At 54.2% G+C, this 18,587-nt stretch overlaps 5 protein-coding genes and 2 non-coding genes across 7 annotated transcripts; 5 read left to right on the top strand and 2 right to left on the bottom strand.

Moving 5' to 3' along the window:
* Positions 1-2,762: 2,762 nt before the first annotated feature.
* GLRG_10313 (uncharacterized protein) lies at positions 2,763-4,767 on the top strand (the record flags this gene model as incomplete). Its single annotated transcript, XM_008100998.1, has 6 exons — positions 2,763-2,951; positions 3,105-3,465; positions 3,530-3,647; positions 3,709-3,779; positions 3,835-3,859; positions 3,969-4,767. The coding sequence occupies 6 exons, from the start codon at positions 2,763-2,765 to the stop codon at positions 4,765-4,767; spliced, it is 1,563 nt and encodes a 520-aa protein (XP_008099189.1).
* A 2,780-nt stretch (positions 4,768-7,547) lies between these two features.
* GLRG_12541 lies at positions 7,548-7,663 on the top strand. Its single transcript, XR_001139475.1, has one exon. It is a non-coding gene; the product is annotated as a 5S ribosomal RNA (ribosomal RNA).
* Positions 7,664-7,728: 65 nt separating this feature from the next.
* Positions 7,729-7,844, top strand: GLRG_12540. Its single transcript, XR_001139474.1, has one exon. It is a non-coding gene; the product is annotated as a 5S ribosomal RNA (ribosomal RNA).
* Positions 7,845-8,991: 1,147 nt separating this feature from the next.
* GLRG_10312 (uncharacterized protein) lies at positions 8,992-9,496 on the top strand (the record flags this gene model as incomplete). The annotated part of the gene is made up of 2 exons (XM_008100997.1): positions 8,992-9,179; positions 9,238-9,496. The coding sequence occupies 2 exons, from the start codon at positions 8,992-8,994 to the stop codon at positions 9,494-9,496; spliced, it is 447 nt and encodes a 148-aa protein (XP_008099188.1).
* Positions 9,497-9,958: 462 nt separating this feature from the next.
* GLRG_10311 (uncharacterized protein) lies at positions 9,959-11,975 on the bottom strand (the record flags this gene model as incomplete). Its single annotated transcript, XM_008100996.1, has 2 exons — positions 9,959-9,988; positions 10,863-11,975. 2 exons carry the CDS (start codon positions 11,973-11,975, stop codon positions 9,959-9,961), a joined length of 1,143 nt encoding a protein of 380 aa, XP_008099187.1.
* A 2,029-nt stretch (positions 11,976-14,004) lies between these two features.
* GLRG_10310 (glycosyl Hydrolase Family 88) lies at positions 14,005-15,284 on the top strand (the record flags this gene model as incomplete). The annotated part of the gene is made up of 2 exons (XM_008100995.1): positions 14,005-15,096; positions 15,183-15,284. The coding sequence occupies 2 exons, from the start codon at positions 14,005-14,007 to the stop codon at positions 15,282-15,284; spliced, it is 1,194 nt and encodes a 397-aa protein (XP_008099186.1).
* A 346-nt stretch (positions 15,285-15,630) lies between these two features.
* Positions 15,631-17,620, bottom strand: GLRG_10309 (carboxylesterase; the record flags this gene model as incomplete). The annotated part of the gene is made up of 6 exons (XM_008100994.1): positions 15,631-15,921; positions 16,037-16,763; positions 16,850-16,922; positions 16,993-17,212; positions 17,289-17,399; positions 17,459-17,620. The coding sequence occupies 6 exons, from the start codon at positions 17,618-17,620 to the stop codon at positions 15,631-15,633; spliced, it is 1,584 nt and encodes a 527-aa protein (XP_008099185.1).
* Positions 17,621-18,587: the final 967 nt, after the last annotated feature.

Raw genomic sequence — 18,587 nt, 5'->3', positions numbered from 1 at the left:
GTGGCCTTTCATCGTCTCCAGCTTCAACTCCTCACGGCCTTTGCCTTTCACCGGGTGCATCGCGGGTTTCGGCTCGTCACGGCCCGAGTTTGCTGTTTGAAAGCATGAGACCCCCATGGATACTGCGACCGAGTGTTTCTGTCCGCCGCATGCTAGGAAAGGGCCGCTCGGACGGCCGGTTGCTAATATCCTAATCTGGACGATTGCAACCCTGCGGACTCTCCAACATCCCGAAGTGAAACCGCGACTTGACGCGCCACACTTTGTTCCAACATGGCCAACTGCCAACAAGCAGAAAACGGAAAGGCACAGATAGGCAAGGAACCGAAAGGGAAGACAAACAAAATACGCGAGACAGAAAGAGAGAGGGGGGGAGAGAGAGGGAAAGGGGAATTCCCGTGGTCCGTCCATCTTTACCTAGGACCACCCCCTTCCCCACTACCCTAATCTATCGCCAACACATGTGGCGGCCGCGATAGAAAATGCCCGATTTCATCAGCAGTTGACGCATGTGATTATTTGGCCGAGCCATGGGTTGTAAAGGTATGGTACAGCGACCGGCGAGAGGGGCAGCCGGGGTTCGGTTCGGCCGAAACAAAACCTACATCGTAACCAACTTCAAATAGGTCGCATTCCCTCCCTCCATTGACGTGAATTTGAAGCATGAACCCTCGAATGATCCGGCGGCTCTGAGTTCAGTCAAATCAAAGGGTTCGGAAGATGGGACGGCAACCAACCGGAGACGAGTGGATGATAGGACCGCACAGCGGGCGCCCGCCAAAATGATACGTAGCAGCGCCTCTCGAGTGTCGATGGTAACACAGAGGATCGTCCACCTGAACAAGAAACGATTCCATTTCTGGAATATGCGGAGTTTCTTTTGGGAACTCGGAAAAGTTGTTGGTATAACGTTGGACTTCGCGTGGCCACACGGAATCGACCAGCGAGCCCGGATTGGGGGAAAACTCCCACCAAACAGAATTGGAGGAAGTTGTCAGACCCTCCCTGACCAGGGTGGACAAGGCTAGAATGTAACTCAAGGTGGAAATAATACGCCACAACGACCCTGTCCCCGAGATCGTGTTCAGGCCTATCCCTGCAAGTGATATCGCCATCCCGGGGATTACAGACAAACATTGCGTGCATTTGTGACCATCAACCAACAAGAAGATGCCACTAGATGGAACGCAGCAAGCCCGGTATAGTGCTCGTCACCGGGGCCGTCACAAATCCATCCAGCTAACAATCGACAACCGCAAAAGCCAATGGCATTCTTCTCTTGGGAGGCAGTACCGGGGGTGCTCTCTTGGTAGACTGTGGACACGAGCGACGATCTGCCGGGATACAGAGGTCAGTGGAGCAGGAAGCGAGCTGCTTGAAGGGAGGGGGGGTGTGGATGTCTCATCTAAATCAAATCCTTCCGACACGAATTCGATGGGCCGTTTCCGGGACTCCCCAGTCATGGAAGCGGGGAATCGGTTTGAATCGTTGAACGGACTACCTACCCACGCACCCATCTGTGTGGCGCCAAGTTGAAGGGCTTTCAACGACCGAGAGTACGCTCCGTGGCTCCCCCCAAAGTTGCACAGTCTTTTTACGGGAACCCATTGGTATGGTTCAACCCAGCTCGAGAAGGGGAAGACGCAGATCACTGACAGGGTCGCACCGACTTCTCGGAGAAACTCCAACACACTCACAGCCCGTTTAGTTTGGTTCTACTACCACCTAGGTATGTATGTAGCTTGGGGGGGGATCTTGACTCGGTGAGGCCACGGTGGCTCACCTGGTCCTGTATCTCGACCTGAGAACGAAGAAAAAGAAGAAAGCTGCTATTTATCCACGTGGTAGCGCGGTTTCAGTGAGGTGCGTTACATTGAGGACGCTATGATGGTCTTTCACGCATGATCCCCTCGGCATGATATCGTCAATACTTTCTTTTTGGTAGCCATCATGACCGGTACCAGACGGTCCTCCGCCTCCCCCAGGCCATTTTGCACGGCATCCCATCCTTCCCGTGAGCTCACCTGCCCCGTCTGACCGCTCGCCCGCGTGGGCTGGACTGCATCAGCCCGCCTTGGCGTAAGACTACCCACCAATGCCATGTAGGTACCTTTGGCATGGCTCTTTGGCGTGCCTTATACATGATCAAGAAGCGCCTCGCCCGTATGACGAACCGGCCGGCGCTCCTTGCGCGTCTTGGTGGGGCAGAGTTGCACTGCAACGCTCGCGACCCCGGTCGTTCATATAACTCCAGGAGCTGCTGGCTCTCGCGTTGGTGGAAGCGTACGTGGGCAGCAAAAGCGACGCTTCCCTTCGCTTCGTTGGCCGCCCCCCTGCCCCCCCTTGTTGTTTGTTGCGTGTTTGTGTGTGTGTCTGGGGGTGTTCCCTGTATTGCTTGTGCCGCTTGGATGGATAGTGCCCGATCACGACTGATCCTGTATCCTGTGCCGCACTCCCACTTCCCTCCTCATCTCTCTAACTCTTACAAGCTGCCTCTCTTTGACTAGCCAGGTCGGCCAATACACTCGTTTACCCTTTTCTTTGAATTGCCCTTTCCCGCGCATAGGCCGCTCTTTACCTTCTTTTGGTTCGTCTTGTGTTTCTACTTCATCCTCGGCCCTCGCCCTCCCAGTCTGGTTTTCCCATCCCGTCCGTGCCGTGCCTCGTGTCCGCCGACTGCCGTCCGACTCCATCCCACGACTCCTGCTTGAATCTCCCCCATTCAAGGTTTGTGGCTCTCACGCCCGGCCTAGAATGTGACAATGATCATCGAACCACGGGAAAAAAACGACCAAGAGGCAGTCCGTTTTGTGAACCCTTATCTGCAGCTGAACGTCGGGTTGTGGTCCCTGTTTGCTGGTGCAACCATCTTCCTCGCACTGCGCCTCTGGTGTAAGATCACGAGGCGCCATGGCCTGTGGTACGACGACTATATTCTTATAGTATCTTGGGTGAGTTAAATCTTCGCCTTCAGTTCGTCCTCTCTTCCACGAACATGATGCACGTTCCCTGCAAGCATTCATGTTTGTTTGGTTGGCGGCCTGGGAACGGGTAACACAACCTTTTTTCCCCCCCGACTTGTAAGCTGACGACGGCATGTGTAGTCGGTGCTGCTCGCAAACAACAGCCTCATCATCTACGAATTCGCGACCGGCTATGTACTCGAAGACTCGTCCAAGGCATGGGACGACCGCATGCACATTCTCATCAACATATCATCCTGCGGCACGTTGATAGGCCAGGCATGGACCAAGACGGCCTTTGGAGTGACGCTTATCCGGATGAGCAATCAATGGCAGCGATGGATCTTGTACTTCTGCATCGCCACGATGAACATCTACATGGTCGCCAAGGTCTTCATCCAGTGGGGCAAGGTCTGCGGCAGCAAATCTTACGACAACGACTATCGACTCCAGTTCTGCCTCGACAAGCAAACCCGTAACGACGTCAAGGAGGGCGGAAATGGTACGTCTGCCATTGGCGCGACACTGTCCTCGGGCTTTGTTCATCGGCTGACTTTGTTGCCCAGTTTACAACATCATCATGGATTTCGTCTTTGCGTCTTTCCCATGGTTTATCACCCGCTCACTGGAGATGAAGCGTGCCGAGAAAATCGGCCTCTGCATCACGATGAGTTTGGGAATGATGTGAGTCGCACCCGAGTCAGTTACTCGACCCTGTTCGGACAAGATGCTAAACCCTTCACAGCGTCGCTATTGTTTCGGCTATCAGAGTCAGCTGGAAAGATAGCGGTAATGACCGCGACCCTTGGTACATCTGTGAGTCAACGTAATCACCTACACGGATCCTACGGCCGCTAATATTGTCCATCAGATCGCAACGGAGTGTCCCAGGTTTGGTAAGATTTGCATTTTCTTTTTTTCTTTTTCTTTATCAGGAGAGACAAGCCCACGTCGACTCCATAAGTCCCACCCGGGGAGAGGGATAGATTGGCTAAGATTGCGTAGGTATTCATCCGAGATTACTGGCACCATCATCGTGCAGTGCATCCCTATCCTTCGTCCAATTCTCCGCGAGATCCACACGTCCCTGACGTCCAAGAAACTCGGCTCCTCCACGACTGACCGCCGCAGCACGGCGTTCGGAAGCAAGACCAGCAGCAAAAAGCGGGTGTCGGGCGGCGCCCAAGCCGACGACAAGCACGCGGGCGAGAGGATCGCGCTGCAGGAGATTCCCGAGGAGTACAGCGACGACAAAACCCACTGGGGCTCCAGCCCTCGCATGCCCTCCTCGGCGACGCCGTTCCAGACCGAGTTCAAGCCGCGGCCGCCCACGGCGCCGCTCCCCGGCTGGGGCAGCGATGCAGGATCATCAACGTTATCGCCACACGAGACGGAATTCAAGCCGCGTCCGCCCACATCGCCGCTGCCTAGCTGGGGGTCCTCGAGGGGCAGCAATGCAGGACCATCGACGAGATCAGCACACGGCACGGAATTCAAACCGCGGCGGCCCACGTCGCCCCTCCCTAGCAAGCGGGCGTTATTGAGCAGCGATGGGCGGCCGACATTGTCCCCATACAACACGGCATTCAGGCCTCGCACGCCTACGTCGCCGCGCCGGCCGGCGTCGCCGCTCCCCGAATTGTGGCCGTTGTCGGGTAACGAGGGCCCGGATCTGACAGTCGGCTCCTACAGCCTTGGCAAGAGCCTGGATTTCGACTTGGACCGTTCGAAAGCTTTCTTAGACGTCGAACTAGGAGACGTTCAACAAGGACTATCGCCGCCGCCGCCTCGCAGGACATCTTAGCCACGGCCAGAAACAGCGGCGCGAAAGATTACACTACTCTGCAAAGAATGACGCAGAACCAGGACCTGCCCGTCCGGATATGTGATTTGGGCCCATACCTCGGCGGGCGATTCACTTGGAACCACAAGAGAGAAAAAAAAGGGCACGCATGAATGAACCATAACAATCATTATTAATCAGCATTTCTACACATTGATATCATCACTTTACCTTACTGTGCGCCAAGAAACGGCTCTCCGCAAGTTCACCTTGGACTTGGCTTTGATAGCCCCGACACTTGATCGCGCGACACGCTCTCTTGCCCAAAAATACGCTTCCCGACGATCGTCGAGATCGGCATGGTCTCAAACGGACGACGCATGCAATACATTCGGGGTCATCGATACGAGACCCATCATGGAAACAGACCCCGGCTGGGATGGGAAATACTGGAGTCCTCGGACGGACGGGGCGCGAGGGATTTTGCGTGTGGGGAAACGCCACCCGCGATATACCTAGTAGTATGTGAAATGATAACCCTTGTATATACTACTCGTGTTATTGTGCTTGGCAGCAGCGATATTGGGCTTCTAGCTTTTTCCAGCTCACGCACGACTCGACAAAAGAAAACTTTCAGCCTCGAAGCAGACATCATTGCCACACTAGGGTTTCGTCTTCAGCTGCTCCAATGTACCCCTTGGGTGATTCTTTCGTCATTCGTCCGCCCAATCTGAACAGGGCATCAAGTCGGCGGACCGGGGTGACGATGCGTATCGTCGAAAGAACGTCAACAGCCCCCCCCCCCCCCCCCCCATCCCGGTCGAGGAAGTCGTTCAGGGTCAGGAAGTTGTGTGTGTTGTTGACTCGTACCCGAAAGGAAGACGGAGCAAAGGAGGGACAGTAGTAGCACCGGAACGAAATAGGATGAACATCCCCGTCGCTTTTCATTCGTCGGACGTCCCGGCCGGTTATGACCGAGTCTGATATTTCAACGCAAACGCGGCATTATTATTATTATCATTTTTATCTCTTTCACTTCTTACTTTTTAACCTCCCCCCCTCCCTCGGACCTGTTCTTGCGAGGCCAAAGACGGCAAGCGTAGACGGGTGGCATGTCTCTCCCTCCATAGGGTTCCGCATTCATTCAATGTTGCAGAGATATCGGTTGATAGATGTCCAGCTTCGGCTCCTTAACGCAACTCGTCAACCCCTGACATGAAAGAAAAAACCCCGGTGCCCGATTGGACCGCTGAATTGGATGCGCAACCAGAAACTAGAAACACAAAGGATCGGAGGCCCCCCCTCCGGGTGCACAGGCTTCCGCCCTCCCCGCGGGTTGATATTCATAATATGCCCTTCTATCACCAACCTCAATGCAACTAATTTGGCCCGCCCACGTGCTCGGTCGTCTGCATTAGCTTGTTAGGAAATCTTGCACCCGCTCATATGCGGCACACTCACGGCCTTGGGGCGATCAGCGGTGTCGTAGCTGCGAAGGTGTGTTGCCAATGGTTGCCGGTATTCAGCCAGTGCACTTTTGGTCGGCGGCCAGTGAGTTAAGCCTATTTAGGAAGGCACTGCCAACACCACCACATTTCCCTGACACAGATAACCCTAACCCTATTCCATCACCCTAACTCTAACTAACCCAGACCCTAACCCAGACCCTAACGGGTTAGTAGTTAGGGTGGTTAGGGTCTGGGTTAGGGTCTGGGTTAGTTAGAGTTAGGGTGACGGAATATGGTATTTCCAGCTCCTGTGTGGTAATACTTCTAGATCGGGTTAGACACTGGCCGCCAACCAAAAGTGCACTGGCTGAATACCGGCAACCGTTGCCAATCTGAGCAAGCTCTTGGCATACTACCTTATTGGAATTGTCGTTCAGGAAGCCTAGAGACGGCTGTGTGTTTGCCTTGATGGCCCGGTATGTCATGTACGCCGGCACCGATAGGCCCCATGCTCCGTTCAAATTGGTTACCACAACCCCCCCTCCCCAATGCATACATGCTTTAGTATCGCAATCAGCTTAATCAACCATGGTTTTGGCTGGATTGAGCTCAACGGGGCTCCGAGACATTTGCCTCCATCAACAGCTTTTTTGGACCATCCACCATTCTTGGCATGCTGACGATAGGCAAACTGTTCGATGCAGTGCAACCAGGGGGGGCTACGCGCGCGCCGGTTACCGAGCCATCGGGTCAAGCTAATGCGGGCACTGCCAGTTACGAGCCAGCCCACAGACATCATGTGTATGTAGCCCCCTAGACATCCAAGATGCCGCCGGCCCACCTCACACTTGAGATGAACAGCTGGCAGCACTTTGGGATAAGTAAAAGGAAAACCCATCTTTTGCCGGACGTGCTTTGATTGAGCTTCTGAACTGCCTTTGTAAAAGCTGTTTGCAGTCAACAGACCAAGGTAATGGCGCTACTGAGGCTTCTGTAGAGTTTTTGGTATGATAAGCTTGGAGTTTATGTGTAGTTCATCCGACTCTAAACCATAATCCAACCTACCGACTCGGAGGTGTATGAAGCTACTTGTAATAGATACACAGTGCTTCTGTCTTGCGATCTCAATTCAAAACCATAAAGAAAATGCCCGAGGGTGAGGTTTTTTTTTTTTTTTTTTTTTTTTTTTGCGTTTTCAAGGGCTTCCTGTCGCAGCTCCTCCGCCCTTGGTTGCATAAGACCCTGGTATACGGATAGTGCAAGGCGTAATGCATTAGATGCATCGCGTCCTAATCCGAGTTTCTCATCGTCACCGACCAGTATGAGCACGTCAAACGCCGGTTCATGACACATACGACCATACCTACTGGAGAACTCGGGATCCCGTCCGCTCTCCCATAGATAAGCCAGTGAGGGCCGGATTAGTAGCTGAGTCGGTGACGATCAGCGAATACCTGGTGTTGTATGTTTTTTTGCTTTTGTTCCCTTAGCTGAGGGGCGACATAATCTCCACAACACCCACAAGTCGTCACATACGACCATACCCATTGGAAAACTCGGGATCCCGTCCGCTCTCCCATAGATAAGCCAGTGAGGGCCGGACTAGTAGTTGAGTCGGTGACGATCAGCGAATACCTGGTGTTGTATGTTCTTTTTGCTGGGTGGGGTCCGAAGGGACTTTTGAGGTCCGTTTAATTCACTGTCTAAATCCTAGGCTAGACAACGACTGCCCAAGAGTGGGAGACGCTCATGGGTGCAAGTTGCACTTTGTCAGCTTTCGGCTTTGGCAGTGTTTGTCGTTGAAAATCAACGTGAAAACTCAATGAGAATGACATGATGCGTCTAGGCGCCGTATCAGTATGCATCCATTCCGTCGCATGATTTCAACCTGGCCAGACAATTCCGTTAGGTGGGTTGATTGACGAAGAGTGTTTACTATTCCTAGATATGTAATTAGCCTACCTGAAATGAGCGGGTTGAGTGACTGGGTTGAGCAGAGAGGTATTACCGATGATGCAAATCCCGTTTGCCCATCCCATGCCATGCTCCGGCTAGGTTGTTGCAGGTCTGCTGCCTTCTGTAGACTGTTCCTTCTGTGAAAAGGAACTAAGTGCCATGAAGAACCCAACTGCCAAACTGCCTTTAGTGATGGAAGCATCGCGTTGCTTCGGTTTTGATGCAGTCCAGGCGTGTTCATTGTATGGCTGCAAGAACAGAGCCCGTCCGTATCCCATTGAGTGCCCAGTGACCTCACATAACCCAAAAGTGGGTCTCTGTAAATAATTACTTACAGCTACTGGACAGTCAGCCTGGATTGCTGTAGTCTTATTGGTCTGAGGTTATGTGAGGTCACTCGGCACTCAATGGGATAATAGAAGCAAGGAAGGCTTTGAACCGGGGAGACTAACAAACGGGCTTCAGTCGGTATGTATGTATGTAGCTGCTAAGGCAATGAAATCTTTGAACCCGTCTTTCCGTCTCACCGTTTGCTGGCTGGCGCGCCTTCCACTTGGATGCACTTTCCCATCATGCCTCGGGTGCCTTCCCTTTGATCTGCGGTGCACCTTCCTTCCAGACCAGACTCCAGACCAGAGATCGGTTCAAACCACTTCACCTTGATATTCTTATAACTGACGACGAGATCCCTGATTCACTTTTCAACGCTCAACCCCTTCCATATCCGCCACTCGTCATTCATCAATCATCAGTTTGATCCGTCAGTTTGATCCGTCAGTTTGATCCGTCAGTTTGATCCGTCAGTTTGATCCGTCAGTTTGATCCGTCAGTTTGAATCAAAATGAAACTGTCTCACCTTATTGCTCTTGTCATGGCCGTCATGGGCTCTCTGATGAGGGTCGCTCACTGTGGTGGCCCCAAGAGAGGCCCATTCGGACGTGGTCGCTCAAGCCCAGACGCCATCGAGTACATGTCGGCCGACCCCAGCCCTGCGTTAAGCGACACGATGGGCATCTGCCATCCCGAAGGGTGAGAAATCAAGCGGCAACTTCTTGACTATTTGCTAACCCCTATTGCCTGCTTTTAGATATATCGAAGCCGGCACTGCAATACAGAGCATCGACGACAAGCTAGACAAGCTAGACAAGCTAGACAAGCTAGACAAGCTAGACAAGCTAGACAGGCTAGACAGGCTAGACAGGCTAGACAGGCTAGACAGGCTAGACATGCTAGACAAGCTAGACAAGCTAGACAAGCTAGACAAGCTAGACAAGCTAGACAAGCTCTCTGCCATGGTCGAAAGCTTCCAGCGCGACAACAGCCAAACCGACAACACCGACCCCTAGCTGCTCAGCTTGCTTGAACGCATCGCCAAGGCCCAAGAGAAAGCGAGTGAGCCTCAAGAGCCAGAGACATGGAAGTTTGAACTCGATTTCCTCGTTATCAGCTTGGCGTTCACGCTGTTGAGCTTTTTGCAGCAGAGGATCATGAAATCTTGGAAGTGGCTCGCACGACTCCTAGCCTGGAAGGATACCGATTCAGACGTCGAGACCCTGAAGAACAAGGTCCAAGCACTGAAAAGCACGGTTGAAAAGCTCACCAAAGAGCAAGGCCTTGGAACAATACGGCAAGACCTTACCGACCTGAACACCAAGATCCAAGATCTCATCACTGACCAAGGCCTTGGAACAAATACGGCAAGACCTTACCAACTTGCAAGGCCGGGTTACAACAACGGATAACACAGTCGGAGAGCTCGAGAAGAAGAGTAGTCAACAAGTCTGTGATTTAAAAGGCGAACTCAAGTATCACATGACCCAGCCGGCCAATATGGCCCACTTGTGATGGGTAATTTAGTGAGACAGTGTGCTCATGAAGAGGTATTTGATGTCCTTATCCCCCTCTACACTTCCCCTACCTCTTCTCCCAAAAAGCGATATATCATCTGGGGCATCATCTAGTTATTCTCCCGGGTATTATCCGAACTTTCGTCCAAGGCATTACATGGAATTTCACCTAGAATTTTGTCTGTGCTGGAATCGCCCTGGTATCTTGGAATAGAGCCCTTGGCAAGAGTCTGGGAATAATTTACTAACTGGATACAGAGATGCTAGCGAAGTTGGAGTGGACTTGGGATTTGGTTGTGGTCGTTCAGTTCTGTGAGGGAAGCAATTGGTTGGGATGCGGAATCATTGATACTCCGGCATGGAAAATTGTGTTGCTCATTTTTTGTTCTCTTGATTTTTCATACGCGTGAGAAAAGGTTGTCTACTACCTCAAAGTTTTACCATACTCGATCCAGTCCCTACCATTTCTGCACCGAGAGTCTTCGCACCAAAACATATACTGGGTTTCGTGATCTGACCTTGCAGCGTATGACTCAGGATCAAGCAAAGCGAGGAATGAATGTCCACCATGCCAGCTTTTCTCGCCATGTGTCGAAGCGAGACCAGCATTAGAATGCCGTGACAGAAACACTTCCCCATCCCCATCCCTCCTCATCCACGTGTAATGGGTAGAGCAGGCCTGACACGATACGGAATGTGCATCGTGCTGTGGGGCCCATTTACCACCAAAAGCCTTGCCCCAACCCTGTTGGTCGCGGGAAACAAAAACACCAATCCGACTATCCCCGCCCAGACAATGGCAATTTTGAGGATCAAACGCTCTGAGGACCTGGCTATGGCCAGGTCCAAAATGAGGACAGAATACATTGCCATATCTGTTCCTGAACTCTTCTTGTTTCTGGAGCAGGAATGCGGCTGTGAGAGAATCTCCTTCAGGGATTTTGCAGAATGGCAAGCACCAGTTGGATCTAGTGTAGAATTGCGCTTTGTTCGAATTCAAGTATTTGTAAAGAGTGAGCGTTGGAGGGTAGAAGTACTGCCGTTCGTATCCAGCCATGTCCTGGAGCGCCAAATCCTTACACTGGGAGCAGCTTCCAAGGACGAATTCTTCATATTTAATAACAGATGGCCTCTCGCGGTGGTTTGCGGACACTTCCTCGGCCTTTTTGAAGATGGAGTACGCTGGAACCATGAGGTGAGGACACAGCCGAAAGAACGAATACGAGCCGATGCACCGACGGACTTCTGGGGGCTGCTGGCGCTGCTGGACGGAGAAGGTCGGCTTCGAATGGCAATCCTTACAATGAGAGCAGTCCATGTTTCTGCAACGATACCGCAAGCCGAGCCTTCCGCTGCGGTTCTCTGGTAACAACCTCCTCTGTGAACAGGGGCCGCAAAATGCCTGCAACTTGGCGCGTCGGGCGATCGTCTCATTGGTTTCGGTATCCGGTCGCAGTTTATCACTGTTGAACTCGCTGAAATCTCTGCCTCGGTAGATGCGCCAGAAGGAGAAGGATACCTGGCGAAGCATGTATAGATCGGCCACTTCTGTAACCTTCATAACCTGCAGCAGGAGCTCGTCTGGTAGACCGATGAGGCGACTCTGACGACGGTTCCGGTCGAAGTTGCTCTCCCACGGCGATGGCCCGCAGCGTACGGCGGTAAGTGGTTCAGAGGGCAAGGGACTTGGATCCCAATCCATCGGCTCAGCGTTCGCAGGCTCGATAGTGCCAGATGTGATTGTAAGCTGTTCAAGGTCCAGGGGACTTGGATCCAAATCCATCGGCTCAGCGTTCGCAGGCTCGATAGTGCCACATGTGATTGTAAGCTGTTCGAGGGGCAAGGCACTTGGATCCAAAGCCATGTCTCCCGCGTCGTTGCCCGTGGGACCCTCCGCCGCTGTCCTGCGTCCGAACAAGGTAAACAGACCGCGCCTGCGGAGACCCAGCTTTCTTGTAATATAAGAAGCTTTGTCCATTTTGTTTCTTCTCTGGGTCAAGGATAAGTTCTGTGTGTGCTTTGGAAGCGGGATGAGAAGGATGTTATCTAGAAAACTAGAAGAATGCTGAAAGCAATACGCATGCTATGAGGGTTTAAGTACTTTAGATTGCTCGCAATCTCCGATTGAATGATTCAAAGAACCGGAGAAAGGGTTAAGAGAGCGCCGCATCCTCAACAGCGTTCATCAGAACCAGCGGATCGTTGAAGCTTGACGGCCGGCTGCGGCTCCCTCCCATCCGGGTTATTTTTACTGCCTTGTCGGTCCATCACGGTCGGTCTCATATGAAAGCTGCACTGATGCCCTTCTTTCAGTTCGGGCGGACCATGGAAACTGGAAAGTCGCCAACTCTAAACCGAGGACATCGGTGGCGCCGAATGCCGCGGCGGAGCGAGAATCGGAGATGGAAATAAAGCGCTCTGAGAAACCTGTAGTCTGCTTACTGCCACCGTACGGTCATTTCCCCCGGCTTGGTCGTTGGGCATCTTGGGTTTCTAGGCGGAGGTTGGGATTCCGGGATCGAGAGATTGGATGTGGCAGATGAACACGGTCGAAGACTATGCCGGAGAGGGGTTGTGATAAAGAAGGGAAACAATCGAATTCGTTGAGTCGAGAAGACAGTCTGTTCTTGCCCCTTTGATGAACTCGTTGCCTGCTCTACTTGACCTACTCGGAGCGTTGGGCAGCTCCGCCGCACCGCATGACGCTGCTTCCTTCTGTCGTTGACTCGATGACAGATTCCTCTTAGGATCACGTGAAAAAAGGCCTTCACGAGAGCCATGAGAGATTACCGCACCGTGCTTTCAATCGTTGAGACCAACATTGAAACCATCACCGTCAACATTGTCCCCCCAAATCAACGCCAGAGTTCTCAAATGCCTTGCTCTCTTCGTCGGCCCTTTGGGTGAACGTTTTCTTCAGCAAGACTTTGAACCATTGGCATTTGGTCCATTCCCGTCTACCACGGCCAGCTATCTCTCTGTCTGTGGCTTTTCCCAGTCCCTTCACCTCCTCCCCGCCTTCCAGCCGTCTTGCCGGCTATCACCACATGTACCAAATCATCCAACATGAACTCAGAAAACATCATCCGCCTGGGATGACGACCCCCAGCCGGACAGCCCTCTCGCCAAGGAGGTCCAGTATCTTCCCCGTTTGAGGCCGTCGAAGTCGCACCCGAACCACGCCGAGAGCCTTCACCGTTCCCGAGCCACCCGCCACAACTTTCCATAGTCAGCATCGAATGATGGCCGGCAGCAAACACAATCAGATTGTATTTCCCCCTCCCGTTTACACAGCTACTCTCGAAGAGGAGACCAAAGCCGAGATTCCCATAAACCAACCCGGGCCTTGATGTACCCCAACGGGACCCGTCGGCCTCGTTCGCCCACCCCGCATGCGCCAAGGCCCAGCCAAGCTCTTGGGAGTGGGGGAGAGCCTCAACGCTCATCTCATCTCGGCCTCTATTTTTCCACGTCTCGTTCCTCGCCGTTGTCGAGTCTTGGCCGTCAGTGCCCTCTCCCCCGCCCTGCCCAGGCCAGTCCCGGTATGCAACCAAACGCCCGGGGGGACCAATAAACAATCAGAGAGAGAGAAGAAGAAGAAAAAGAAGAAAAAGGGGACATGCTGTACCCCAACATGGCGCATATGCAAGAGCCCGCCTCCAATTCCAAAAAAAAAAAAAAGAAGAAGAAGAGAATAAAAGGAAGAAGAAAAAGTCCGCCGGGCCAAGAGAAACGAACTCATCAGACATGTCACTTTGCATGCGGGAAATCAATATTGGAGAGCTAACCCCCCCTCCCTGGGCATACGCGACTGCAGCTTCCTAGTCACCATGCTAGTGATTCCTCCATGACGCGGGTCGGGGTGGATGCCACGACCTGATGCTCTCTCCTGTTACTGTTACCGCTGCACCACTTGTATAAAGACGGACGAGCGTACGCCCCGAGAGAGAGGAGATTCTTCTGCAATCGTTGTCCGATCCCGCCCTTCGATCCCCCCCTCGTCCGTCATGAAGCCCGTCTCCGCCCTTCTCTTCCTCGCCTCGGGCGCCGCTGCCGCCACCGTCGACGAGCCCCTCGCCGGCCGCACCATCGACTCGTGGATCCGCAACAACAACGAGGCCCAGCGCGCGGGCTGGTACGGCCGCGCGGCGCTCTACACGGGCGTCGAGGCCGTCTACGAGCTCACGCGCAACGAGACCCTGCTCGCCTGGTACCGCTCCGTCATCGACGGCCCCGTCGTCGCCGAGGACGGCTCCATCCCGGGCTTCGACCCGGCCCACTACTCGCTCGACGACTACCGCATCGGCCGCAACATCCTCTACTGGCACCAGCGCACCACCACCGGCGGTGGTGACGCCGGCGGTGCCGAGTCAAAGTACCGCGCCGCCGCCGACGCCATCCGCGCCATGCTCGACCGCCACCCGCGCACCCCCTCCGGCGGCTTCTGGCACCGCGACCCCGTCTACAGGAACCAGATGTGGCTCGACGGCATCTACATGGCCGACACCTTCTACGCGCACTACACGTCCCTCTTCGACGCCGCCAACGCCACCGCCTGGGACGACATCGTCCTGCAGTGGGACCTCATTGAGGCCGCCGTGCGCGACCCCGACACCGGCCTGCTCTTCCACGGCTTCGACGAGGGCCGCGAGGCCGTCTGGGCCGACGCCGAGACCGGCGCCTCCCCGCTCGTCTGGAACCGCGCCGTCGGCTGGTACTTCATGTCGCTGGTCGAGATCCTCGACCTCTTCCCGCGCGACCACCCGGGCCACGCCCGCCTCCTCGGCTACTACACCACCCTCGCCGCCGCCCTCAGGCGCGCCCAGGACCCCGACTCCCACGGCTGGTGGCTCGTCATGAACGGGCCCTACCCCGGCCGCGAGGGCAACTACTTAGAGAGCTCCGCCGCCGCCATGTTCACCTGGGGCTGGCTCGCCGGCCTGCGCCTCGGCTACCTCGACGAGGCCACCTACCTCGAGCCCGCCACTAAGGCCTACACCCACCTCGTCACCGACTTCGTCACAGAGAACGGCAACGGCACCGTCACCTTCACCGACACCGTCCAGGTCGGGTCCCTGAACAGCGACGCTTCGTTCGAGGTAAGAGAGAGAGCCCTCCCCTAGTGCACTTAACAGAACCCCCCCCCCCCTCGTTGAGCACGATGCTGACCTGCAACCCCCATTAGTACTACATCGGCATCCCTGTCGTGGATGACGACACGCGTGGCGTCGGCCCTTTCCTGCTCGCCGCGTACGAATGGGAGCTCCGCAATAACATCACTGCATGAGCATGTTTTCGTCGCAAGGGGGGGAGAGAAAACAAAAAAGGGAATGGTTCCGCATGCCGTCGTCTATTCTGAGTAGTTGAAAGAAATAAGTAACGCCATGGCGATGATACAAGGCGCTTGAGAGCGTGCCGGATCGGCCTCGTCTCACTATGTTCTCTTCACTTGATGCACAAAAGTTCCCGTACCAGGCGATGCAGGCACCTCAAAAAAGGCGGTTACGAGCGGCGAGCAAAGGTAGAAAAATAAGCTCGATAAAAGTCGAATTCCATGAGGTATCACGTAGTCTATCTATGTCATGTCCAATATATACAAGTGGAATTGAAGACGTCTCAGTGGACAATTCGGGTTAATGGAGGAAGGAGGGGGCTGAAGCAATGGGAAATCCCAGTTGCGCGCAGTACCCGTCGTACGAGTCTCCAAGTGCCAGGTTCGTGCCCGTCTGGTTCTCGAACGAGATGCGGTTGAGAGTGGCGCCATTGATCTGATACATGGGCCACTGGCCGTTGTAATTGAGGAGGCCGGATTGAGTGTCCTTTGCAAAGGCTGCCCACGCGCCGCGCATGTACTTGCCGACGGCGATCTCCTGTTCCGTGCTCTTGACGGCCGTCTGAGGTGCCGTGTCGAATAGGACAGGGAGCTAAGCGATGTCAGTTGACGTGTTCCCAAGCAAGAAAAGTCTGCCGGTGACGCAAAAGAGGGAGAAAGCCGAGGATGGAATTGGTTGTAAAAAGAAACAAGATAGCTCGACTAACCTCTGATGCATGCCAAGCTCCGCTTGGCGGCGTCGTGGTAACGGCCATATTGGGGAAGTCGCCGAAGTAACGGTACCGCCAGGTCGGGTGACCGGCAGACACCGCTCGTGCCGCCCTTCTCGCAGCAGGGCACGTATAGGCCACGAGGTTAAAGCCGAACCAGTAGGTTTCGTTGACGGTAGGGGCTCCAATCTTAAAAAGACCGGCCTCGTTCTCAGCATTACCGATGAGGTACCCCGCCTGGGCCGAGTCACGAATAGCGTAATCAGCAAAGATGAGATGCTCATCTACCACGGGTGCAAACGTGAGCCCGGCCGATACAGGGCTGGTGGTGTTGGCCAGGGTGGCAATGAGCTCGGCCGCGTTCTTTTTCGACATGCAGTCCGAGACATCTTTGGGGTTGGTCGAGGCACTACCGCAACCGACAATCGACGAGATTTGGAACCATTTCTGACTGACTGTCTCGTTGGCGAAGACGCCAAATCCATTGGCGACGCCGCTCATCGGGATGAAGCCGTTGGCGATAGGGTCGGACGCGTATGCATACGAGTAGTAGTCGACCAGAGATCCCCCGGCAGACTGGCCAAACATGGTGATTCTTTTGGCGTCGCCGCCGAATTGTTCCACGTTATCGCGAATCCATTGCATGGCCATGCGGATGTCGAGCAGCCCAAGGTTGGGGGCGGAGATGGGGTTGCCCGGAAAGCCGAAGATGTTGAGGCGGTAGCTTCAAGGTTAAGCTGCGTCAGCAAACCGCTTTTTATTTTTATTCCCCCCAAAGAGAATAGAAAGGGCGGTCTGGCGGAAACTCACTTCATGGATACCACCACGACGTCCTCCTGGTCCGCGATGAACTTTCCATTGTATGCTGGGATTCGGGAGCTTCCTACACTCCGAGTCAGCACGCTGTAGATAGGCTTTCCGATTTTTGTTCGGACGGTTGCATAGCATCTTACCTGTGACAAAAGCACCGCCGTGGACCCAGACCAGCACAGCCTTTTTCGTATCCCCCGTCTGTGGCTTGGTCCACACGTTCAGCGTCAGACAGTCCTCGCTCTGGGAGCCCGTGTCCTCGAGCACCTTGGTCACATCAGCGGCAGAGGCGGGTATTCCCAGTTGCATGATGGTCTCAAGACTTATGGGCGAGTTAGATGCGGGCTGCATGCACTGGTGTCCCTGATGAATTGCTTGTCAGTTTCCAAACAGAGAATGATGCATGAAGTGGGGAGAAAACCATGGAGACATTACTTACGAATGCTGACCCATTGATCGGGGAGGAGGAGGCGTCGTAAGTGGCTGGAGGTTGGAAGCGCAACGCTCCAACAGGCGGCTGAGCATAGGGAATGCCCAAATATTCCGATACCTGATGACAAGAATGATTAGAAAACCCGTCATCGCAGCTATAATATTCCCAGTGCGTACCTGGTCTGCGCCGGAGGCGACGTGCCCGTCGACTCGGCCGCTCGTGGTCGTGACCGGCTGGCCGACAGTCCAAAAACGTGGGCTGTAGGGGCTGGCGGCAACGACACACGAGGCAGTAACCACGACCCTCAGGACGTTGGGGAGGCTGCTGTGGACTCTCATGACGATGAGGATGCCGCTCAAATGGTGGAGACCAAAGACCTGGGATAGGGTGGGTGAGACGACAGAAGATCGGGAACGGGACCGGCTGGTCTCAAGGCTGCGGGTAGATGAGATATAAGAGGAACGCCGTGATGTGGTAGGCCTCGCAACCTCGAAGGTGGCCTTGACCCCGTCCTTTATGTCTGCCAACGAACTTTGCCGATGCCATAGTAGCTCAAGCTCATAGAGGGGCCGATCCATGAGTCCATGACTCCCCGGACGGTTATTAGGACACGCGAAGTCTCCAGCCATCATCCCATCGGCATGGCGGGGGTCTCGGATAGCTAGCCCGCGTCGGGACAGGCTCTGCTGAAGGCTAGGCTGGTCTTGCGCGACTCAACCGGGATGGCGCAGGGAACCCTGCTCCCATGTTGCCGGGGCAAAAGAGCAAATGGCAAGTTTGTTCATGAAATTGCTCTACCCAAAGCTGCTGTGCACTAGGTATGTATGGAGAAGAGCCTCATGATTTGGCAATCATAACGGCTGGTGGATCACTTCGCAAGCGTGTCCGAATCGGGGACACAAGTTTGGCTCTAAATTAGCTCATAGCAAGGACTTACAAACAGTCCACTTCGGGGCCTTTTCTTGTTTTCTTTTTCCGCTGCTTGCTTTTCCACCAAACTGCAGCTATCGATCGATTGCAGCGTGGGTGACAGCGGAAGATGCATCTAGAAAGCAACATGGATTTCCACACCTTAGTTGGCAGTTTGCAATGCAGTGCGACACTTTGGGGGTGGGGGGGCGCACTTGGAATGTGCGCAGCAACGGTGAACCCAGGACGCAACCAAGCATAAATATCGAGCTGGGTTGCTGCCTGGACAAACGTGAGCAGGGTCATCACTTGCTGTGGTGTAATCAAGGTGTGATGTTTGCAGTCTTGGACCCCTCCTCTGGCGTCTTGGAGAACCACCTCTTCCGGTCAAACCCT

The sequence above is a fragment of the Colletotrichum graminicola genome (assembly GCF_000149035.1).
Source record: "Colletotrichum graminicola M1.001 genomic scaffold supercont1.59, whole genome shotgun sequence".
Lineage (NCBI taxonomy): Eukaryota > Fungi > Ascomycota > Sordariomycetes > Glomerellales > Glomerellaceae > Colletotrichum > Colletotrichum graminicola.
The sequence above is the reverse complement of the archived record's forward strand: the minus strand, read 5'-3'. Positions and strand labels throughout refer to the sequence as shown.